This window comes from Dermacentor variabilis, chromosome 11 (assembly GCF_050947875.1).
Source record: "Dermacentor variabilis isolate Ectoservices chromosome 11, ASM5094787v1, whole genome shotgun sequence".
Lineage (NCBI taxonomy): Eukaryota > Metazoa > Arthropoda > Arachnida > Ixodida > Ixodidae > Dermacentor > Dermacentor variabilis.
In genome coordinates, this window is record NC_134578.1 from 110074635 (window position 1) to 110100557 (window position 25923).

General features: G+C 46.2%; 1 protein-coding gene across 1 annotated transcript; it reads left to right on the forward strand.

Annotated features, from left to right (window-relative positions):
* Nucleotides 1–5778: 5778 nt before the first annotated feature.
* Nucleotides 5779–25662, forward strand: LOC142564029 (uncharacterized). Its single transcript, XM_075674840.1, has 2 exons — nucleotides 5779–6434; nucleotides 24433–25662. Exons 1-2 carry the CDS (start codon nucleotides 6093–6095, stop codon nucleotides 25543–25545), a joined length of 1455 nt encoding a protein of 484 aa, XP_075530955.1. The 5' UTR covers nucleotides 5779–6092; the 3' UTR covers nucleotides 25546–25662.
* The last annotated feature ends 261 nt before the right edge of the window (nucleotides 25663–25923 follow it).

Here is a 25923-nt window from a genome sequence, read left to right on the forward strand (position 1 = left end):
CTACCGGCACACTTGGGGATCCCGGGCAATGAAGAGGCGGACACCCTTGCCAAAAGTGCCCACATCTCAAGCGTGCCCCTCAGCCATGCTGTAACGGACGCATCCCTTTCGAGACACAGGCGGCGCCGGCACATCATCGCCTGCCACCCGGACAACCGGGTATCCCTGGGCCGACCTCCACGGCCTCTTCCACAGCACGGCCTCCTACGAAGGGATGCCTCGTTGCTGCTTCGACTGCGAATTGGCTGCTACTGGACGGCAGCCCGCCGGCACCGCCTTGGGAAAGCCACCTCACCAGCCTGTGCCCCTTGTGGTGAACCAGAGACTCTGGAGCACCTCCTGTTGGCCTGCCCTGCTCACCTGCAGCACCGCGGCCGACTTCTGCAAGAGATCCTCCGCCTAGGGCTCCCATGTTCACGACAGGAAGATATCCTCTACCCCTGTCGTAATCAGCTACCTGCCTTCCTAAGGGTCGTCGAATACCTCGACTTATCAGGGCTCTCGGCGAGACTATAGGAAATTTCTACAAAGACGGATGGCCTAACAGCCATCCCACCACCTCGGGCTTCCTGATCTGCCACTACATCGCTTCTACTGGGCCACCTCCTATACGGTCTACCTCCAGTCTACTCCTCCGGTCGAACCCACTGGGTCCCGGCAGGGCTGCTCTGATGCTGCTGGGACGACCGTCTACCTTTCTCCCTCCTACCCTCTCTTTCTGTTAATCCCATCTCCCCCACCCTGCTGGCGCTGAGCCGCGCTCCTGCATGCGTTCCAGAAGATAGTGCCAGCCTTCTGAGAGAGAGAGAGAGAGAACCACTTCTCTCTTGTTCGAACAGATTGTGTCGTTTTTACTGTCTTCTGATCTAAGTTGCGTTGCTTGAAGAACAGCTGCGTTCACTTAAGGGTTGCCGACCTTTGAAATATTGAGTGCTCGTTTGGGTCTGACGATGATCTTGATCTCATTTGCTGGTAGTGGGAGCATGCGCCCGGCCTTGAGCACCTGAGTCCTTACTTGCTGCCTGGGTCTACAGCGAGAGGAAGAGTCTTGCGTCCTCGGTTGTTGTTATTGGGATAATTTTTGGCCCCGTTTCTCGTCGAGGCGATGGGCGGTACACCGAGGGGAACGGGTGGTATACCAGCCCATCTCGGCGGTTAACTCTTCCGGGGAAATATCTTTGCCACATACTTGGACTTTCATGCTTCGCGGACTTGGCCAGAGGCTTGTGCGTCGTCTCGGAGCTCGCATGGGCACGCGCGCGAACGCGCCAAGTAGACTGGCAGGCCGAGCACCTCGGAGCCCGAGCACTTGGCACACGCGCTTAGTCTTAGCGCGGCGACAGCGTGGTCGTAACACAAAGTGGGTCCCAGTCCCGCAAAAATAAATGTCTCACCTGATAACTTGGTATCTAAGAGTCCTTCTGGTCTAACGGTTGGAATGGTACAAAATCTGGGCTGTTACTCACAGAAAATCGCGGCAAAAAGATTTTAAGGAGACCGAGCCGGTGTAAGCAGGTCCGTACACCACGGCGATCGCTGCGCTTCCCCTCTTAATTACAAAGTTATTTCTTTTTGTTATTGCTTCGTCGCATCATAGAAAATTCATTGCAGATTTGAATTTCGCTGAATAAATTGAAGTTGAGTCTTGTTTTCTATTAAAAGGCAGTCTTTCTTTATCGATATTTTTTCCTTCATCGCCTAGTCACGCTTCAGTCGCTGCTCCCATAACAGCCCCTGCTGATGTTAGTGACAATTGGTTCTGGACCGCTTTTCGCTCAAAATTTTGCGAGCATTTGTAATCAGACTTACTGAGAGTTGAAGCATTCAACAGATTTGATCTTTTCGATGTAAATCATTCGTTTTGTTTTCGGCTTCTAAGTGTTTCACTGTGACCGCCAACAGCAAAAAAAAAAATAAAGCAAAAACAGCCTCAAGGAGCGATCGTGGCGAAGTTATGAGAGCCGCGCGCTGCCGTGCTCGACATCAGAGGTTCGATTCCCACATTGGTCACACATAATTTTATTTTTCTTCAAGCCAGGGGCGACAGTAAAGTGCATACCTACCGCAATGTGCCGTCAATGCGCCAAACATTGATTCGCACTATTATGAGATGCGTTTTACCCGTAGATCACATTTTAGGCGATCGACAACCGAGCTCGCCGCATTCCCTGTGCTCGAGTCTTACTTGGCTTTCTGGGTACTATCAAGTACTATTTTTCCTGACCGAAAAGTCTACAAAGTGTCTGTATGTTCGATTTCCACTTGGCATCATTTCCACTGGTTTAACACATTATTGGGTAAATAAAAACTACTTTTGAATATACTTTCAAGATTACTTTCAAGATACTTTTTCTAATTGCTAATGAGGATAAAGTGCTAATGAGGATAATGAGGCGAAGTGTTTACACTTCGCCGCCACGAAGTATGTTCGCCAAGCACACTTGAGGACGAGTGCACTCTGCTGTAATTGACCGTAAGCTTTCCCGTGCGGCAGACTGCGAATGACACCAGTGGCGAAATGCACTCGCTCAAAGTGCACTTAAGCTTGCCCGTGTGACCAGTGTGACAGGGGAACAAGTGAATCGAGGCTTGTTTGAAGCTGTTGTTTAAATTATATAAATTTACACAGTTTATTGCAATGTCTTTGGTGCCAAGGAAACAGGCGAGCGGGAATGTTCCCTCACGCAGCCGTCCTGCGCAATTGGACACACGCGGTGATCCAACTGGTTGGCCTTCCTGCCATCGATGTACACGTGCGATAGGGCGTAATGGTAGTGCCAGCTTGTAGTTTCGAAGGAAATCTTGTGGTCTAATGAATAGAGCATTAGGCTGCTTTACTTGGGGGACAGTGGTTCGATCCCAAATTAGGCAAATATTTTAAATTTTATGTCAAGGATTGAGCGATTCGCAAATCTGCAGCAACATCCAGCAGCCACAGTGAGGAATTACAGAGATGGTTTGAAAAGAAAGCTTCTGATTAAAAATATCCAGACGCTCTCTGCAAGATTTTATTCTCTTCGTCCAATGGTTTTTCATTTCGCAGTTAGTCGGGCTTCCATCGTAGGCTACTCCTTGCCGTGTCAGTAAATTGCTTTTCCACAGCCTTTAGTTTAACGTTCGCGACCTTTACAAATCGCCAATCCGAAAAAGGCGATAAGATTGTCGGTAACAACACTTACGCAGCTAGCCGAATAAGATTATTTCCACACCGTTACATCTATTAGCCTCGAGAACGAACTACAGGGGCGCTGCGAGCGCCGCTCGCGTGACGTCAGGGCAAGGACTCGCGCCTGTCGTCTGCTACAGTTCGCGCGGTGTCCGGGCGCTTTCTGCGGTGTTTTCGTTTGCTCGCCCTCGTTCGCTCTGCTTGTATACTTATGGCGCTCGTCTCAAATATATTTTTACGACGTCTTCATTTGCGAAAATTTATTCAAAGAGCTTATTTCTTAGACGACAATGTAGCTCTCGAAGGCAACGCTACAGTGCCAGCCGAAGGAGCGCAGACCAGCCCATTGCGGGTTTTTCAATCGACAACCACAAAAATATACAAAATAAGAATCCAGTTATGATACCATGCCTGCCGCGGTGCAACAAGTATGTCACGGACGCTGGCAATATATGACTTCTAAAACAGTTACAATCCGCTAAAACTGGTTTGCTCACGGCGAGTAGTTCATGGTGTAATATCGAATTTTCGCGTTTCTTCACAGAAACGCTCGGCAGTAACACGAGGACTTAACTGTTACTGCAGTTAGGTTCTACAAGCACAACTTGCTTCTTTGACAGCTTCTTAAGATTAGGCGATTTTTCACGTGTTTATTTTAAGCGGCGGTAATTTGAAGTAAAGCTAATGAAGACTTACCTCTATTTACAGAATACAAAATGGATTGTACCAATTCCCTTTTCTGTGCTACAGGTTCAACTCACTTGAGAATTTACTGGTCCTTGTAGCTTGGGGAATATACATGACGAATTTGTTTGGCGAACTGACACAGGCTATTCGGCCTAAATTTTTCAGCGAAATATGCCTGTTGGACCGCGTGCTGCAGCCAGAAAGAAGTCGAAGCGTCAATCATTAGTAGTATGGGACATATTGAAGATATAATTCCCCTTTGGAGGGTCAAAAATCAAGTGAATATATATCTAAGTTTTCTGGTGTTCTGTTTATGAATGTTTGCGATTGGATTGGAGCAAACTTTATTTTGCCTGCAGTTGGACGAGGTTCTCTTTTATGTACCGACGGAGCGAATAGTTCTCTGTTTGCATATTTAAACAACGCTAGATCGAGGCATGGTGAGACAGAAAGTGCTTGAATTTTCATTTTCTATGCAATCTAAGCTGCGCTGTAGTAGCTCGAGAATATTTTAGCCATTCCAATTGCAGCTGCAAAAAAATGCTTTATGGTTTCAATTTGAAATTGTAGTAAAGTAATGGATTTCACGAACAAAGCGTGCCTCGCCATACCGACACTCGGTTCCTACCGTTGCGTGCTACCGTTGCGTGATGGGTGTGCCATATTGTCGATAAAGGCTACTGAGGGCCACTATGAAACATTTCATCGCTTGCAATTGATCGGCTCTCGATCTTAACGAGACTTTTCTCTCAGGTGATTTCTACTATGGTATTTGCGAATTAACTATGTAAATACTCTACATGACGTGCCGTCGTGTTAGCAGCCATGAGCGATTCGTTTTTTGGAGGCCTGTTTCAGAGAGGGGTGAAACTAGCAGCAAACTTTTTCATAAAAAACGGGCGCCTAACTCTTTCTTTTACGCATTAATAAATGACCATATTTGGCTAGAACGACTCACCAGAGTAATAAGAATCATGATGTCAGCTTCGCTGGGATAAGTCTTTCTAAAGGCCAGGATACACGGAGCGTATATGCGACGAATAGTCGTCGTTCGACGCCCGGCGGCGTACGCGGGAAGCGCGGCGGAAGAGAAAACGTCGTTCGCCGCCGATCTAGCTGGCGCAGGAAAGTTGGTCGGCCGTCGACGACACCGGAAGGGGCAAACGAGCGGCGCCCCAGAGTGGGCCAATCAGGTCTCGCTATCCGCCCCGACTTCCGACTATGCTTCCCCGCTTGCCCGTGTAGCCCCATGCCGCTCTATCGTTCACGCAGGTCTTCCGCTTTTCGTATTCATGGCATCCAAAGCGGCGCGGCCGCGCGCGCGTCGAGCCACAGAACAGAGCCGCGGAGTTGGAGGAGCCGAGAGTTGTTTAACCGCCCAGCTTTGCCACAACGCATAGCATCGCCGCTTTCTTTAAACTACATCGGCACATGAATGTCTCAAACATATAAAAAACACTAGAAATCATTTCTAAACAAAACTTTGCGTGTTTTTAGAGTGTTCCGCAATTCAAAAGCGATGATAGTTGTCGTTAAAGTTTTTTTTTTGTCATGTGTTTCACTACAGCGCATTTGCCTCGTCTAGCCACACTGATAACAACGCAGCGGCTCGCCGGCGGCGGCCGCCGTGTCTTCGCTTCATGTAGCGCAGCCCGACGAACATACGGCGTCGCGCCGCGGCTGATTTTCTGCCGCCCGAACTTCGTTGTGAAAGTTCGCTCCGTGTATTCTGGCCTTAAGACGGATAACATGCTGACGCCGATTACCAAGACTTTTCTGTCATGTAAAGTGCAATGTCTCTCATAGCAAAATTCTAACGGAATGCTAAGTGTTCAGCCAAGCATGGAACACAACTTCGCGTATTGAATTTGCAAACATTCTTCTTACGCAAAATTTATGGACAGACACGGCGCGTATATGCACTGTAAAACCAGTTTCCCCGTTCAACGCTACATAGCTTGCGATATCCAAGCCCCAAATTTTATTGACTCTCGTGATTTATGAGAAGGAACTGTGGTTGAGGCATGGCAGCAGAAAGGAGACGACACACCCTTCAACAAGTTCGGCTCGAGCCACCCACACCCCAAGCATACCCGAAGGGAAGGAGCGCGCGCGGCGCCGAGCGAGACGGAGCGAGCGGCGTCCTGGCCTTGAACAGTCAGGAACTGGCCGTAGCATAATCAGAGTGATCGTAGCCTTGGCAACAGCTGACGGGATATAGCGCGTACGCAACGCTTCCATGTTTCCGCAGAATCGTTGGCACGGCGTTTCGCAGTCGACGTATGCGCCGTCCGTCATGGCTTCTCAAGGCAAGCTGTACACGCTGTGCGGTTTTACCGAGGAACTGGACTGGAGACCTTTGCATTTCGTCGAGCCTGTTCCTGCTAACAGAGTATGCGGCGCATGTGGTGTGCTGCCCAGAAAGACAGTTTTTCTGCCCTGTCGAGACGTGCTTTGCAAAAGCTGCTACGAGCTGTGCTTACTCAACGACAGACACGCCTGTCTACTCGACGGTGACCAGTTTCTTCCAGAGGAAGCTGAGTGGAGAGACTTTCCGTTGGAGAACCTGCTGAGGCGCAAGGTAAGAGAGCACGAGTGAGCGAATTCGTGTGTCAGTTTTATCCAGGTCATTTTAGCAAAATGCACTGGATAAATTTAGAAAGTAAAATGGGCATTCTTTTTATAAATAGGGGTGATTTGCTGTTAGAGCTGATGAATCACGTGTAAGGTAGATGAAAGCAAATATGGAAATATTACATACGCGGTAAACCGTGAGGAGAAGCAAATACTTTGACACTGTTGTCTGTATTTATCGTATCCCACTTCTATATCGCTATAAGCCTCACTACTGACTGAAAGCTATGGGAACTCGTGCGCAATCAGATATGTTGAGCGGAGCCAGCAGCGAGTATGCGGCAGCGCTACTGATTTATGAACTGCCCTTCTATTCGGGTATGCTTACTCGCATCCGTTAGTGCGGCATAGGGTGCACTACTTTCGTTTTTATCGTCTACTTTAATGCAGGCATGTTACAGTTTTCCTATGCTTTTTCTCGTCTGTCTTGTTCTGCGACCTTTTTTTTTACGCAACTGGTCTTTCACGGCGAAGGAGGCTAGGTTGCGTGTCTTAATCATCAAAAAACGTACTGATTTACGAAATTGTACTCAAATATTTACTGTTATTCTCCAACAAGCCATATTCAAGGACAGTGTTCAACGTTTCAAGCGCGATGCCAGGAGCGTGGGGCTGTCGGCTTGTGTGGGTTTGCACCATGTGCGTTCGACTCGCAATGCTTTCCAAATCAGTATCGCGAATACCTGCTCCATCCTATACTTAATCGTAAGCGCAAGCTGTGATAACGAAGCCGTGAATAACATGCATGTGCGTCTACAAGTTTACCGCGGAACGGGAGTGTTTTTAATGTTCGTCCATGTTAGCTTCACGGCGACTCAACGAAACCTGTTTGAGGAGAACCGGCCGGCTTCGCTCGCAAATCGGGAGTTCTCCGTGCCGCACAGAGGATTGGTCCTGGACCCACTTCTGTGATGTCAAAATAAAAAAAAAATCTGTTTATTTCAGGGAATTTCCTGCGGAGACAGAGCCTAATGGCTGAAATAGCCTGACTGGGCCCCTGCCCCGTTCAGTTCATAAAGCATTTACGCGTACAATAACATATACAGTAAGGTGCACATTATATTAAAATTACAGTTGCACTCAATTTACAGCCGACGAAGGAAAAAAAGTGACTTCTAATAGATCAGATAAGTAGTATGAAATGCATACATGTGTACATAGATCACGCAGATAGATATACATATAGAAAAGGTCACACAGGATTCATGTGTTAGATAGCTAGTAGACCCTTTATCATGTTACAGATATGTAGAGAACGATTATGTACCAGTACATTGTGCTTACAAAAACAGAAAAAAAAGAAAATCAGGAATGTCATGGACATAGTAGAAAGTAATGTAAAACAGTCTAAAATACACATGCTGTTCTGACAAGGAACGTTTTGTACATTCCTTTAAGTTTACCACGGCTGTCTGCCCAATTTAGTATGTCTTTTCTGTTTATTTAGAATCTGTATAGCTTGATACGTTACCGATTGTTTCCCGTAATTTGTCCTCATCTTCGGAAGCGTCCTCCTATGCTGCCTAAACCTGTACTTATGTTCAACTACCATATCACTGTCTTTGTATATGTTTGTGGTGTGTATATGTTGCACTAATTTATAGAGATAAATTTGATTGGCCATAAGCATGTCGTGTTTCAGAAATAACTCCCTGGTACGTAAGTCACGGTTATCTCCTGCATAATTTTCAAAAATACGTAGCACGCGCTTTTGTAGTACCGTTAATCTATTATAGTTGCGCTGAGTGGTGGCGCCCCATACTTGCGAACAGTAGGCAATCATAGAATATACTAGAGTATAATAAAGAGTTCTTTTTTTAACCGAAGAGGTATTAATGTAGAAATCTTTCTAATACATCCTATTGATCGAGCTATATCGACTATCAAATGGTCGACGTGACATGACCGTAGCAAAGACTCTTGGAACCAAACGCCTAGGAATTTTTGCTCAGGTGTTTGCTGAATAATCTCGGTTCTGTACGTAATATGCATGTCACGTTGGTCGCGTTTATTTGGAGAAGAAAAATGATGTATTTAGTTTTAGAGGCATTTAATTGTAGACAATTATCATTTAGCCATTTGGATAGGTTTTGTAGATAATGATTAGTTTTTTCTTGAAGTTCACGTTTCGTCCGTGAAGTAAAAAATACGTTAGTATCGTCCGCAAACATTACTATATCAAGGGTGTTGTCAATCTGAGTTATGTCATTAATGTATAACAAAAACAGGGTAGGACCTAATACTGATCCTTGGGGTACTCCATTTGTTACATTTAACGACGTCGAGGAATAATTATTAACATCTGTAAATTGGAAGCGTTTCTCAAGGTAGCTGGTTATTAATTTCAATGACATGGCACGTATTCCATAACACTGCAGTTTTAGAAGTAGAATATAATGATTCACCGAATCAAATGCTTTCCGCAAATCTAGAAAGAGACCTAAAGTAAAATTCTTATTTTGAATACTTTGAATAATTTTCTCCTTTACACGAAGTAGTGCCTGTTCAGTTGACTTGTGTTTTTAGTTTGATCCGAATTACGAAATAGATATGATATTATATTTCTCTAAGAACTTTGTTATGCGATCAGTAATTGCCCACTCAAAGACTTGATAAAACAGGTAATACCGATATTGGCCGATAATTTGTAAGGGCGTTTTTGTCTCCGGATTTGTGGATTGGAACAACCCTTGCTATTTTCTGTTGGTCAGGGAAGATACCAGTATCGAACATTAAGTTGATATAGGTGAGAACGTTTTTTATTACCTTAGAAGCATACTTTACTGGCTCAGCCCTAAATTCATCATAACCAGTGGCGCCATGTTTTATTCTATTAAGTAACTCTTCAGTCTCTTGCGGGGAGACGTGATACAAAACAAACAAATTTGATAAGAACTGATGTGTCTTGTTGGCTGTTGACTGCCTACAATTCCGCTATCTGCCTTTCCTGACTGTATAAAGTACTTATTGAATGTGTTTGCCAAACAGTGCCCAGCTATCGCGTTTCCATTTATCTCAATCTCTTGTACGCTGGTTATGGCATTGTTTCTGCTTGCCAATATGTTTGCTGTTTCCCATATCTTTGTTACATTAGTTTGATGGCGAAGAAACAAACTTTCATAATAATTTTCTTTTGCTTTCTTTACATCTGAAATTAGTTTATTTCGAAGCTTCTTGAAGTCCTTAAATTGGTTTACATCGTGCGTACTAATAAAAGTGTGATACATTTTGTTTTTTTCTCTTATTCTTCCGTATAGTGCAGGATTAATCCAAGGTTTTCTTATTGCTTTCTTATTGTTTCGGCCACATTGTAAAGGAAACGCATCATCATAACTTACATTTAACTTCTTGAAGAATTGCTCGTAAGCATCTTTAGGATCACTGCAGTCATACCCGCTAGTCGAATTTATGGCCTCCACTAACAAAAAAAAGTTTTCAAGCGATTTGTCATTTATCACTCGATATTTGCTTACTACAACATGTCTGCGTGTGAAGTGATCAGCAACACAAAACGCGGGTAGATGATCACTTATGTCGCTAACTATCACTCCGCCTATTATTTCTGATACACTGATATTCGTAACACAGATGTCTATCGCTGTAGCTGTTTTAGGGCCAATGCGTGTGGGAACCGAAATCAAATTTTCACATCCGTATGACATAATCAGGCTCTTGTAATTCATCGCGTACTGGTCATTACTAACTGTATTTATATTTATATCACCACCGGCTGACGAAGACGAAGTTACTCGGTGCTAGAACGCATCTGTCCCAGCTAGCCAGTTTTCGTCAAATTTTCATCAGTCTCTGGGGCATTTTCTGCGTCCTGGCTTGAGGCGATGGACGCGGAACGTTCCGCAGGCCCGTGCTGCCAGAAGTCTGCAACGGCAATCTCTTCTATGAGTCAAGGCACCTGGTCAACCACCAGTGACCGCTCAAGAGAGACTCCTACTCCTGTGGCCATGGATGTAGAGCCTATTGCCGGCCCGTCTGGCATGATCACTACATTAACAAGTTCCTCAAGGAAACGAGGCACCTGGTCCAGCACCAGCGAAGACACAGAGGTCTACTCAATCACAGGTGACGACTCATCTGATGACAGCTTCGTGTCGGTGAGGAGCCGAAGGGCTAAAAGGAGGCTTATCAAGGCGTCGCCACCAGCGAGTACGTCAACCATGCAGGCAGGTAGTGAACGCTGGCCGCACACCATCCTCTTCATGCCAGTGGATTCTTCTGTCAACCTTCGAGTATTGAACAGGCAAGCTCTCTCTGTTTTTCTTGAGGGAAAGCCGCCTAACGAAACCAAGGAAGTCCGGCTGAACACACGAAAGATTGTTCTAGCTGTCGACACAACCCGTGGAACCACGCTGGAGACGCTGCGACAGATAACAGATTTGGGCAACATAAAAGTACGATCGGTCATGCCTATGGATGGGGCCTGCACTGCAGGTGTGATCTACGATGTTGACTTGGCTATTTCGAACTCTGACCTGCCAATTCTGATCAAACCGGCATACGAAGGAATGGTCATCACGCACGTATGCCGACTTGGCAACAGCCGTTGTGTCAAGATTGTGTTCAAGGGGGATTCCATCCCTTCGCACGTAAAGGTCGGTCACTTCCGACATGTCGTACGACGGTTTATCCCAAAGCCGCTTCAATGCCACAAGTGCTTTAAGATCGGACATGTTAAGGGCGCCTACACAAACTCCCCAATATGCCCCCGGTGCGCGGAGTCACACACGGTAGATGTGTGCCGTGCCACAAACTTAAGGTGTGGCACCTGTGAAGGCAGCCATGAAGCGACGTCTAAAGAATGCCCAAGAATCAAAAAAGAGTTCGAAGTTCTGAAGCAAATGGTGAGGGATAACTCAACCCATAGAGAAGCCTCAGGAAAGATCCGGCTTCGACGTCGTCATCGACGGAAACGCTCAAGACAGGGTGGAGCTCGTGCGCCGCTTGCGCCAACGCCATCATCTTCATATGGAACGCCCGAGAGCGCAAGGAGGCCTCAGAGGGGAACTGCTGCCCCCGTGGATGAGTGGCCGGCGCTTGCAAGCTCTCAGTCTTCTAAGGAGCCTCCACGCTTGATGCTCCCATCGAAGCCCGCTTCTGTCGGTGAGGCTTCAACAGTCGACTGCCAAATGATCCCGGCGCTGCGATCCATTGTGAATGTCATCAGGGCCATGCTGACAAGCGTTGACACTCCGTCTGCTCGTAGTGGACTACAAGTGCTCGACGCGCTGAGCCCCGTCCTAGCAAGCCTTGAGTGAAGCCATGACTGACAATCACAAGTCATTTCGTAAGGAGGTCAAAGAAGCGTCGATCCTTCAGTGGAACGCGAGAGGTCTAAGATCTCGCATCGCCGATTTTCGTCAATTTGTTCTCACTAACCACTTTCCAATCATTGTCATCTGTGAACCAAGATTATCCCATCCAAGGAGACTATCCGGCTACGAGACAATATCCTCATCAAGCGACATCAAAAGTAGCAAGGTGGTCGTGTTTATTCGCCGTGAACTCACTTACGTCGTCCAACCGGTGCAACATCATGACGACAATCAGTATGTGTGCATGACTGTTAAAAATAGGAAAGTCACCTTTGCACTCTTGGGGGTGTATCTGTCTCCATCAAGTCGATTTGACACCAAAAGACTAGAAGACATCTTGAAAACACAACCTGGTCCATGGATTATCACTGGGGTTTCAACGCTCACCATACCATTTGGGGAAGCTCAAAGGTTAACGCGACGGGAAGACGACTAGCTTCATTAGCTTCCAACAATAGTCTCTACCTGCTGAATGACGCGATTCCAACATTTCTGCGGGGAATAACGTACAGCAGCTGCCTCGATTTGACTTTCGTCTCCCACCGCCTCGCCAGACATGTTAAGTGGTTTTTGGACATTGAAACGCACGGAAGTGACCCCATCCCCACTTACCTCAAGATCAAGGGAATGTCTAACACGTATACGTTCACCACGATACGAAGAATAGATTGGCCTGTCTTTAAATCCCAGATTGAGGACGCTTGTCACAAAGGCCTCTCTTGTGGACTTCAACAAGCTATTAAGAAAACGGCACAGACGGCCACGCGCACACTTACGTGTTCTCCAAGGTATTCTGAATTCGACCAGGAATTGGAGCGGCTTCGTGCGATTCGCCGTCGTGCCGAAAGGAGATATCGACGCACTAAGTAAATTCAGGATCTCAGAACAGCCAGGCGAATGCAAAAGAAGATACAACGGTGCATGGATAAACTAGAGGCTCAGCGTTGGTCGAAATTTTGTGCGTCGCTAGATCCCCGCAAAGCGCTATCTCAAATATGGAGAACTGTGCGAGGTCTACGTTCTGTTCCGGAACAGCGTTTCCCGTTTAAGGCCCTAGCACTATTCCAGCGCCGACAAGAGATTGATGTGGCCGAAGACTTCTGTGCTATGATTGCGGGCCAGCCAAGTCGCACAGGTTCGCTTACATTGAACCGTATTCCAGATTCACGCGATTCACGCATGGATCTGCCTTTCACGACGCAAGAGCTTGACGCGGCGCTCGCCCTCTGTAATCGGTCGTCGTCGCCTGGTCCGGATGACATATCTTACCGCATGCTATGTCACCTTGGTGAACGGGCACGAAGTGCACTCCTTCATATCTATAACGAGTCCTGGCAAGAGGGCAAAGTTCCTCAAGATTGGAAGCTCAGCCGCCTTGTACCGCTTCTTAAGCCTGGCAAGTCTCCCTTAGAGATTACTTCATACCGACCGATTGCACTGGCAAGTTGCGTTGGGAAGGTAATGGAGCGAATTATCCTCGCCAGACTTGAGTGGTATCTTGAACATTACGAAATCTACCCGGACGCCATGGCTGGTTTTCGACGTCACCGATGTTCTATCGACAACGTTATCGATCTGGTAACCTATGTTCAACACCAAAAAACGTGTAAGAGGTTATCTGTCGCAATGTTCTTAGATATAAAGGGAGCCTACGACAACGTTCTTCATGACGCCATACTTGAAGCATTGGAATCGGTGGGCCTAGGCGGTCCATTATATCGTTGGACTCGCAGTTATTTACATAGGCGGTCTCTATTGAAGCTCTACTGAAGCTGGCTCAACCTCGGAATATTATACGCACCATGGAGTTCCACAAGGTGGTGTCTTGAGTCCTACGCTTTTCAACCTTGTACTCATTGGTCCCGTGGAACGACTTCCGAACACAGTTAAAATTTCAATGTATGCCGATGACATCTGCATGTGGGCATCTGGTGTGACACGGCCGCAAGTGCGCGCCAGGCTTCAAAAAGCGCCAGGCTTCAAAAAGTTTCTTGGAGGAAATGTCTGGGGTACTTCAGTACATGCAATGATGCAACTGTACAGGACGCTCTTTCTTGGGTATTTGCGATACAGCTTGCCTGTGCTGACCAACACCTGCAGAAGGAATATCCACACACTCGAAAGCGTCCAGGCCCAGGCGCTAAGAGTGTGTCTTGGATTGCCGCGGTGTTTGTCAACGACTGAAACCATTGCGATTGCACACGATTTCCCAGCCAAGACCCATATAGTCATGGAAGCACTCAGAGCACACGTAGGACACCATGCTCGAGCCCCTGCCCATCATCTAGCCTCACTGCTAGAGGATCGACCATGTGCTTCCTTTTGTGAAACTGTCCTGCCCTATTGTGCATACCTTCCATCAGGTTATACAGCTCCAGCGAAAGTTCCGTTTCCACCATGGTGCTTGGCTCTAGCAAAGGTTCGACTTATCGTGCCAGGCATACGAACAAAAGCCCAACTCTCGTCTCCAGCCCTCAAGCAGCTTTCACTGCTCTTGCTGTACGAGACGTACAACGATCATCATCATCTGTATACTGACGCTTCAACCACGGTGAATGGGTGTGCAGGATCGGTGATCTTTCCTGCAAAACCTTCCACCATAAAGATTCGACTCTCTCACCAGACTACATCGACTGCCGCGGAGCTTGCTGCTATTCGTTGTGCACTTCGTGTAATTTCTGAAGAACTACCCAAGAAATGGAGCGTGTTCACTGACTCCAAGGCTGCACTTCATTGTTTGGTTTCTGCCTTACGCCGAGGACCCCACGAACAACTAGTTCTAGAAATCAGACTGCTGCTTCACCACCTCGTCGAGCAAGGACACGACATCACGTTGCAGTGGATTCCAAGCCACTGTGGCATAATGGGCAATGAACTTGCCGACGCAGCAGAACGATCTGCACATGAGAAGGGCTTGCAAGACTCCATTCCATTCTCAAGAACAGACAGTGCAACGAAAATTCGTGTGCTTGCAAATGAATCCATCAAAACTTTATGGAACACACCAAGCTTACAGCATACACGTTTACACCGACTGGACCCATCCCTTCGAGTTCGACCCCCATCTGGACTCTCCCGACTAGAAACAGCAGTACTTTGCCGACTGTGGCTTGGTGTCGCCTACACAAGATCCTTCGCCTTCCGAGTCGGTATGGACGACAGCGCGGCTTGCAGACACTGCGGCGGCGAGGAGACCATCGAACACGTGCTCTGTCATTGTCCTCAATACAGCGCGCACCGGCTGTCACTAGCGACCACGTTGGCACGCCTTGACGACAGGCCACTTTCAGAACAGTTAGTTTTGGAATGCCGACGTGAACTGTCGTCTCAGCAAAAGTCGGTCAAGGCTTTGTTGACTTTTCTACGTGACAGTGGCCTATTAGAAAGACTATAAGGACCCCATTTCATCCCTTTTCATATTTTTTTCTCACGCTTTTATTTTTGTCACGCTCTTCTTTCTGTCATTACTTCCCCTAGTGCAGGGTAGCAAACCGGAGGTCTTAAGTCTGGTTAACCTCCCTGCCTTTCTCTCATTTGCATCTCTCTCTATATATATCACCACCAACACAAAAGGTAACTTGCTTGTCTGAAAAACCTGCATCAATTGCTCAAGAAAATTTAAGAACTCGCATTTAGAACCAGCTGGTTGCCTATATATGGCAGCAAGCTGAAATTGAGATGTTTTTATAACTAAGCATTCAACATATACATTTCTAATTGTGTACTCCTCAATAATGGTCTAAGCATAGCTATGGCTGATATATACCGCCACACCCCCTCCTCTTTTCCCTACGCGGTCCAAGCGTATGCAGGTGTAATTATTAATGACGGGTGTATCATCAGTAATCGTCAGCCAAGTCTCCGTAAGAACAATGACTTCAAATCTCAGAACGAGAGACTCCAAGAAAATTTGTAGGCTGTCAAGCTTGTTTTTTATGCTTCTAATGTTGAAATGAATCAGAGAGAAGTTACTTTGCTTGGTCTTAAATGCGGTGTTAAATACTTCTGCTGTGTATACATCACACGTACTCATCTACAGTAAAGAGAAAGCAAGCTTATAATTAGCTGATACAATCTTTAGTTAACTTTGGCAAGGTCATCGGAAGAAGTTATTCACAGGACAGGACTATCTTCGTCTTTCCTTGCTAGGATGTTGCCACCTGCTGTCCACACAAACTTCCATTTGAGCTCTTTCTTCTTTGCCACTGTTGCTCCAAGTAACTGCTTGTTGTGGCGTGTCAAATGTTCATTGACGAAAATTGCACTGTTAACACCAACCAGGCCAACGTCTTTTGCGCCAATTCTCATTTTCTTAGCCTCGGCTAATATCGAGTCTCTCTTAGCACACCTCGCAGAACGAACAATGTTCTTGATTGTTGAGTTCGCAGTTGGAACTCTATGTAATATATCAATGTCCCTCTCATCGACTGCCTCTCTATTTCGCAGATTTTTCGAATGGCTACTAAAGAGTCGCACTCGTCCGGAACACCCTTTATTTCAAGGTTCTTACTTGTTTGATATTGTTCCAACTCTTGTAATTTCAGAGATAACTGCTTGTTTTCAGCTTTTAGTTTTTGATTCTCAGACACCAAGCTTTTTAATTCATCTCTTAGTGCCTTTAGATCCCGGGTCACGTCTTTGACATCGTCACACGTGTCACTGCAGTGCTGAACAAACTTTCTCAGGTCCCTGAGTTCAGCACGCATTTCCCGCTTAAATTGTGCAAACAAGCCTGCAACATCACTTTCCCCTTCTTTCCCTTTCCCCGGCGTCATTGTACGATAGTACAGGTATCAATCCAATCACTTTCATACAAAAAAAAAGGACAACGACAACAGGCGTGTTCGGCAGCAGCGCAGAGTTGCAAAGACGATTTCAAAGCAAATAGACACTATTTCTCACCTGCAAAGGATGCAGAATTGTCTTTAGCGTGTGCACACTTCAATGCGCTGCTGCCGAACTGGACGCCTGGGCTCAGGGGGACCGTATTTAAGCCGTCCGCCGTCGGGAAGGTACAGCGACGACCCCAGCTATCTTCGTCACGTGGTAGAGCCTTGACAGTCGCAAGTCGCAGATCTTGCCTGTAGCGCTGATTGTCTCGGCCGTTTGTTGAAATGGCTGCAAATGAAGCAGAATTGTCTTTAGCGTGTGTACACTTCAACGCGCTGCCGCCGAACTGGACGCCTGGGCTCAGGGGGACCGTATTTAAGCCTTCCGCCGTCGGGAAGCTACAGCGACGCCCCCAGCTATCTTCGTCACGTGGTAGAGCCTTGATGGTCGCAGATCTTGCCTGTAGCGCTTATTGTTTCGGCCGCTTCTTGAGATGGCTGCAAAGGATGCAGAATTGTCTTAAGCGTGTGCACACTTCAACGCGCTGCCGCCGAACTGGACGCCTGGGCTCAGGGGGACCGTATTTTAGCCTTCCGCCGTCGGGAAGGTACAGCGACGCCCCCAGCTATCTTCGTCACGTGGTAGAATCGTGACGGTCGCAGATCTTGCCTGTAGCGCTGATTATCTCGGCCGCTGCTTTGGATGGCTGCAAAGGATGCAGAATTGTCTTTAGCGTGTACACACTTCAATGCGCTGCCACCGAACACAGCAGTCACACACGGATGTGGCCTAATGGTAGCAGAGGCATGGCCGCAATGGCTACGCTCTGGCCTCACCGGCAGCCGCACTACCGCCGACCACCCGCCGTGGTCGCTTAGTGGCTTTGCTGCAGCGGTGGCGGCGTTTCAATGGGAGCAAGTGCACATTAAAAATACGAGGCCTTCTAAATTAATCTCCGTGTTGGTAGCTTGCATCTGTTGAGAGGGATCGCTGGAGACGCCAAGCGCATGCAAATACCAGTGTCGCCGCATCTTTAATCGAGAGAGGCATCTGGACCATTTCTCTCGAAGTGTCCTGTCCACATTTGCCACCAAGGCCAGCTTGGACGCTGCTTTGTATTTCGCAGTGGGATGGTAGCCACGGCAGCACAACGATGTGGTGCAGTTAGCAAGCTTTATTGCATAGGCGTCTCATGTCTATTGCGAGGTTCGTGCATGCGTGGCGACTTCTGGAACCGCAGGGCTGCTCTTGAGTCGGTGAAGGTTGCCGTAGACTCAATCTGTCTGCTCTATGACGCAAATAAAATCGTCCCACAGTGCAGCTAGTTCAGTGGCTGCAGCTGAAGGGCGGTGACTGATAGAGGGAGGATTTGGTAACACTCGAAGGAATTCTGCGCACCAACGTTAGATGATGTAGGCGCGTCCGTCGTGATGTAAACGACTCAAGGCGCCATCGCCACGCCACGGCGCGTCCGCCTCTTTAGCGGCTTCTACAATATTCAACAACCCATCAGCGCGATCCAACCTTGCTCAAGGTGGCGATACCGCCGTCAAATCATGTGACCAATGTGGCCACGTGATTCGTGATGCCGGGCAGCCGGGCGAGCCGGGCATAGTCGCGTCGTCATGGCGTCGTCACGTCACCGCACTCGCATTGCGCTGTGGTGTGTTTGCGGCTGTTCTGAATGTGCTGCCGCTGCCCTTTGCTATGTAAGTGTTGCAGTGTTGTGCTGTCAAGAAAACGATATTCTGTGATCAGTTTGGGTTGTGCGATATGTTTGTGTGGTTTTAATTTTGTAATCAGTAGTGTTTTCAATTGGTATGTGACCAAGGCGGCCACGTTATTCGTGAAGCCGGGCATAGTTGCGTTATCGCACTCGCATGGCACTATAGTCTGTTTGCGACTGTTCTGAATGTGCTGCCGCTGCCCTTTGTCATGAAAGTGTTGCAGTGCTTTGCTGTCAAGAAAACGACATTCTGTGATTATGTTTGAGCCGGGCATAATAGCGTTATCGCACTTGCATTGCGCTGTGGATGATAGCGGCTGTTCTGAATGTGCAGTTCGGTTAGTTTGTTAGTTTGGGTTGTGCGATCTGTTTGTGTAGTTTAATTTGGAAATCAGTAGTGTTTTCTATTGGAGGGCGCGGAGTGGAGGGCACTAATCAGCTCTTCAAGTTTATTGTCATGTTATGTGAGGCGCCTTTTCACTGACGCTGTAATTAAGGCGTTAAGGGCAGTATAAGGACGAAAGTTAGAGGGACGAAATCGTGCCTGTGTGTCCCTAGCGTCGGGATTGGCCGCTATGCGTGATCCTAACAAGAAAGCACTTGCAGAATGCGAAGAATTTCTGTCTGCGCACCTTGCCGATCTCCGCAATAGAGCCGTCATTGTGGTATTTTAGTCTCCCGTTAAGCAAGAGTGTTGCAGACAAGGGAACAGGTTCAAACAGGCTTTATTTTATTATTCAGTACTAGTGCGGTATCCCAAAAGGTGAGGTCAAGTGCTCGCCCTATTTTCTTCCCTCGCGCTACAGCGCACTGACAGAATTTTGCGTGCACCATACCATGCTTTTATCGTTTGCGCTTCAGGTTCTCGATTGCGTTTTCCCCCCTTTACCCACGTGATGGGTATTTCATGGTATTACCGGGTACCAGATGTGTCCATATATTGTGTCCAATATATGAAACGGCCAAATTCGATTTTATTTGACACCTCAAATGGTAGCAATGTATTGAGTCCCTTGTAGCTTTGTGCTTGTTATCAATCTTACTATTTGGCGAATGGATACAGCATGTACGCTGCATAACTCGCTTGTGGATACTCCGTACGTGAGTCGAGTATGCCCTTGGTATAAAATAACTTGTATGCTTTAGGTAGTACGATTGTTTGCAGTTTGGGACATGTGTCGCAATGTACGCTGTGCGCCTTCGCGCTTTACTTCGTCGGCGGCCTGCCGAGTTCGAGCGGGTGCCATGTGTGCGCATGGAGTTCGCGAAGCGCTCTCGCAGTTTTTATATATATATATATATATATATATATATATATATATATATATATTTATATATACATGTGTTCTGTTCGCGCGCTTCGCACAACAGGGCATGTCGCAGTTCTTTGTCCTTGTGCAGCACATTTTCCTCGCGTACGTCTGTGCATTATTTGATACCGGTTTCACACGAGGCTTTTTTAGCCGCTATCCAGTCTGTTAGAAATCGAATTTCTCGGCCTTAATTGGCTCCTCTGCGCAAGCTACGAGAGTGAGCCAGTCGCTTTGATAATTTCGATCCGGATCGGGCTTGATCGCGATCGAGAGTGGTCGTGTGACACCGGTTTTACACATGGCTCCCACATAGGGAACACTTTAAGTTCAATGCTACTGAGTGAAGAGCAAGTGCATATATATGCCAGTGGTGGTATGTGGGCAAGTCTTTCTCGTGAAGCCAATACTTGTGCATTCAAAACATTTCAATTACCAGCGTAGTGGATCTATGTGTCTACTTCGACAAAATGAAGCACCAGCGCAGATATCTGGGCATACCTGTCCAGGGCAGCAAGTGTGTCTACATTGAAACCACTGCCAGCATGTGCGGCAGTTCTATTTCCAGCAGCGGGACTGCACAATAATCAGTAGGGTGCTCTCAAGCTCTTTATCTATGAAGCTCTGCCTGGACTGTGTGCCAAATATTTTTGGACGTGAAAGTGGGGGTGACTTGGTAAACATCAGTGGAACTGTGCGTGGACTTTTTGGCAATTGTTTTTGGATGTGAAAGTTTTGGTGAACTGGCAAACAATTTGCTCTGGGCTACATGTGTTAAACGTTTTTCTCATTTAGAGTGCTTTTTTTTACTTTAGGAGACTGGAGATGTGCGCAAAGTGTGACATGTCAGTGTGCTAATTAATGTATTTGCTGGTTTGCAAATTATTCGTTGCAACTTTGTTTTCGCCAGAGAGGTACAACTTTGCCTCTTGTAAAGGGCTTTTTAGATAAAACACTTACTATTTATTATGACCATTGCTTCCTTTGTTACACAAATGCAGCTTCCAGTGCATTCCAGTTTATTTCCATGTTTATGTAGGTTTCTAATATGAGGCTTGCGTATTCATTTCTCACGTTCTGGAGTGGCAAGATGCAGCATTACTGTCTCATCGTTCGCTGTACTACAGTAGCGTTCACTTGTTACACTGAATCCCCCATTTAAGTATTCTGTACTAATTTCACTTTATTGCTTTTTTGTTGTATGGTTATTTTTTCTCGCCATTACCTTCTTTGATATATCCTAAAGGCAATATTCCCAATTTCGCATTGTTCGTATTTTTTTTATTTTTGTCACAGGATTGTTTTATGATGGTATGCCGTGGTATTTCTTTTTGTGCTCTTTTCAAGCTTCTAGCTGATTGGTAACATTGCTTGGGGGCACTTACCATCCGATTCATACTCTTGCATTTTTCAGTCTACTTCTTCCATTCGCTCCGATGTCACTTCTGCATAACTCTAGTCCATCTAATAGCACGTGCACTTTACTATGATAAATTAGACACTTTAGTACACTCCAGATTTTTCTGTTCAATTTTGTATGTGTACTTGGAATTTTGTTTATGTACTAGTGAATGTTCACTTTCGAGTTTATTACGAATTCTTTCTGCGACTTTTGCCATTGTTGATAGACTTTTACTTCTATTTGCATTTCTCACACAGTTTGTTCGAACCTTGCATAAGCATTACATTTTAATAAAGTGTTTTTGCTTTGTCACAATGTTCTCATTTCATGCACTCTTGGCATGAAGGGCTTGGTCTGGCCACCTGCCAAGACGTGGCCATTTGTTCTTTGCAGGATGTCATTCCCATTGTGGGTGTAAGCATCTTAGCTTACTAAAGGCGGTAATAAGGATTTATTATTTCTAACAGGCTCATTTTCGTGCGACTTGGTCGAGGATGCGCCGGCCATGCGGGGAACAGTGCTTGGCACTGCGCCATGGCTCTTACAGTCGACACCGACGCTTCTACTCATCTAGGGCGCGATTGGAGATCGTTGTTCGAAACGCCCGATCAGTTTCACCTCACGCGATTGGCCTAGGCCGTGCGGCTGACGACATCTGCGCGGCATAGGCCAGTCGCGTGAGGCGAAACTAAACGGGTGTTTTGAACAACGATGTCTGATCGCGCCCGTCACCCGCGAAAGTTAGCTTCAGATGATCGTAAACCTTTCAAGACCGCTTCTAGACCAGCTTTTTGGTAACGTCCTAAAAACGTTTAGCAATTGGTTACGAATAGTTTTGGCAAAGGGATTACTTGTGTCTTTCCCAATCCTATTTCTAGACCAGCTTTTTGAATACGACTTGCAGACCTGTTCTAGATCGTCTCAAGAAAGTAATTAAGCCGGACATTAGCAGTGATATACGACGTTTTCCCCCCGAAGTTCTCTCATTCGTGTCTTCTTTAACCCGTTCTTATCGTCTTGGATAAACGCTACGAAAACGTTACGTATCTCTTTTGTGCTACCTTTGTCTCGCTCTTGAACCTAGGCACGAAAGTGACAGTGGACCACGAAGGACTTTTACACGTTGGTTCTGTCGGCATCGAAGGGCTTTGATAATTCATCGAGACCGAGCTCAGCACCACAGTACTGCTACGTGAAGCAAGCGAGTAACCCGAAACTGTGGCAGCAAAGCGCATGTGTACTCGAAGAAACTCCTGCTGCAGAAGAACTGGAATCGATAGGCGTGTGCTTTCGGCTGCAAGGGCGGCACGCTTTTCTGGCGACATCGTTAGACTTCGCGCGAATAGAAATGTTTTAATGGAATTCATAGCTTTCTGGAAACTTGTTCGTAAGACGCACCTGTTGCTACCCCAGCGCCATGTTCGGATGTCATCGGTACATAAAGAGATTTCAACCGCCGTGAGAATGCACCTCTCCTGTCCAATTAGAGAGACATTAGATACCACCGGATTTGAAACACCGCACCTGGGAAGCTCCTCGATGCAGTGTGTGCGGAGCTGTATCACGAGAAGATATCCACACGGACAAGCACAGACTTTCAACTAAATCTTTTCTTGAGTCAGAGGCATTATTATAAGGAGTTCACGGCTCATGTGCAATGAAGCAACAAACCAAAAGAAAACCATTGAGACCAGGTGAGCACGTATCTTTGTTGCTTTATTGCGAATGTGTAGTAGACTCTTTATATTTACGCCTCTGACCGAAATAAAATTCTGTTGAACGTTTGGGCTTGTCCGTGTCGGTATACTGTCGTCGCCAGTATTTATTTTAACAGAACACGCTCTGCACTGATTAAGATGATCATAGCGGCGACCTGTATAAGGGATGCATTGAAGCACCCCTGCGAGCACGAGATCGAGCAATGACTTCTTTCTTTAATTTGGACAGCATGATTATCGGGAGCGGCTTTTCCCCGTTGTCTTATCAATTGAGTATGTGAAACCATCTAGCAAAAAGAAAAAGGCATAGGTTGCGAACCAGCACGCGAAGAAAGCCACAAGAGACCAGTGCAGTGATCTTATCGCACAACTTGAGGAAAGTATTCAACCGTTATAATGAGAATTTACTTTCCAGTGCCCCTTGCAAGCTGTGTACTGTGTGTAGTCGAGTGGAAGAACACGATAGGCCCCAGTGCACCACCTATTGTAAAACAAGGTTTACAGACCGTACGGAGAACGTCATTTCCCAGATACGACTTAGCTGTGCTTAGGTATCTGTAGGACAAACGGAACAGTGTTTCAATGATCGAGCACGTTAGTACTGCAATAACGTGAAGAATGGGCATAAAAGGTATTTAGCGAGCCCATTAGAATAAGAGCGCGTGCACTCCCATGTTTTAGAAGACGATTTTTCCAGGGAAACTCAAATCTAGAGAGAGAAATTATACAGGCATTATTTATAATAGAAACTGTAGCCTGTAGCCTGTTGACGGTAGCTTCGTAATATGTCTTTGCTGGAATCAGAAAAATAAATACACATTTTGCATGACGGAGAATGACTGCCATGTGCATGCCTTCGTATGCGCAGGTCAATACAGGGATGGATATATAAAGGCTAGAGTTCTTGAAATAGCAATTCGATTGGTGGCCCGCTTGTGTTCTGAGGTATCTGTGCGTCCTTGGGTCAATAGCGCCATTTGAGTGTAATTATCTGAATTGAAATATTTATTCCGTGCAGCCTGTTACCTTCGTAGTATACGCATCGCTCTACGTAAGCGTTTTCCGAAAAAAAAAGAATATTTCTTCTCAAGAAGCCTCTCACCCAAGCCGAGTTCGAGGAACGCCTACGTAACCATACCGAACCGCTCCTCGTTGTTAAGCGGCTCAGACGCCTGAAGATTTCAGTGCCCAACCGGAACGAAAACGGATTGCTGAACGTGAACACAACGCCACCCAATCGGAGCAAACGATGTTACCTCAACGTATTAAGACATTTCACCTTCAAGAACCACTCTCCTTCGCAATGCAAATACCACCAGTTTGCACACATGATACAAGTGGTGTCACCGTTTCGCTCCTGAAAATTAACACGATTAGTGAAAATCCTTCTTTAAGCCAAACAGCAATAGTTCATGTAATGTCGCACTCAAATGAGGTTGTCGCTGCCGCATTTCTTGTTTCTTCCGAACCATTTGTGTCTGCAGTATGGTCAACATCTTAAAAGAACATAAATTAGTGCTCGTGTGACAGAAACTTCGAAGGCATGAAAAAACATAGAATATGTTAGAATGGAAAATGGTATAATGATTCTACGGAAAATTGCCTAAACGCATCTTTTTTTCATTTCAGATCAAATGTTGGAATGAAGAACGCGGCTGCGACGTCGTTTTGCTTGCATCAGAGTTGAACAAGCATTTTTGCAATGACTGTGAGCACCACGCTACGTCGTGCCCTAAATGTTCAAAGCTGGTGCTGCGTAGTAAGGTGTCCGCGCATTTACAGAGCAAATGCCAAGACTATGCGGTGTCTCCGACGTCCGATGCTGTAGAAAAGTCACACAGTGACGAAAAAGCAATGATCATGGCTCTGAATGCGAGCTTAGACGTGCGAGGAGTTGAAATTAAAGACAGTCTAGACGAAGTTATTAGGGATCATATTGTCCAAAATGACCGGCTAAATGAGATCTCACATTGCATAAACACGGTCAAAGAAGCACTGCTACAAAGGCCAAGCGGAAATAGTACCTTGGATCACCTTACTTCACAATGTACAGTTACGTTATCTTCAGTTAGAGAGGTCGAGGAAAGATTGATTGACCACAGCGAAGAGACACGTGTGCTTTCGGGAACCTTAACGGATTCAATAAAAGATCTGAAGGAAGTGTTGCAGGACACCGCAAGGACATTCTCCATAAATGGCGCAGGAAGTGTTGCAGGTATTGGTGGATCGAAGGACCCTAAGAAGAAAGGACAGGGCACATTGAATAAAGAACTGGCCTTACACACAATAAACATTAAGCGATATGAGTTTCTTGTTAAGGGATACGAAGCAATGAAAAATAGCGCATATTCTGTAGGCTATCATATTTGCTGGGAAGAAAAAATATACATATCTGGCTATCTCGTGTCGCCAGGACTGCACTTCAGAAAAGAGGGAGATCATGTGTTACTGCATCCTTGTATTAAGCTGCGCAAGGGTGCGATCGACGAATTTCTTCGGTGGCCTTTCAGTCAGAACATTCGGGTGACCGTCAAGCATCCGTCCCAAAGCAAGAAGTGCCAGAAGGAGTGGATCAACGGCGGTGAAATTGAGTTCTTTGGAAGACCCGGAGAAGCAGCCAACACGCCCTGTGAGAACCGATCAATTTCATTTAGCCTCAATGATCTTGAACGTGAAGGGTACGTCACGGAGGACAAGCTTCACGTAGTGTGGGAGCTGCTTCCGAAGCCCGTAGCAGAATAAATGAGGGGAATTTTGCGTATTCCATTAAATACACATGCCGTTTTATTTCCTGGAAGCGAATTTCGCTCTTCCAAATGCCTTCGTTGAAAGCAAAATAAAGCTTCGATCTTTTTTCAATAGCTTTGCAATGTGTGCTTGCCTACCCGACACCGCTTTAGTGTGAGTTTATAAAATTGCCTTTCAACTGTGTAGTGTTCCATTCAGAACAGTATGTGTAGGTGACTCGCAGACGGAGTGAATTCAAAATAATATTCCATTATGGGAGATATTTGCTGTTATATATATATATATATATATATATATATATATATATATATATATATATATATATATATATATATATATATATATATATATATATTAGCCAAACTTCAAAAA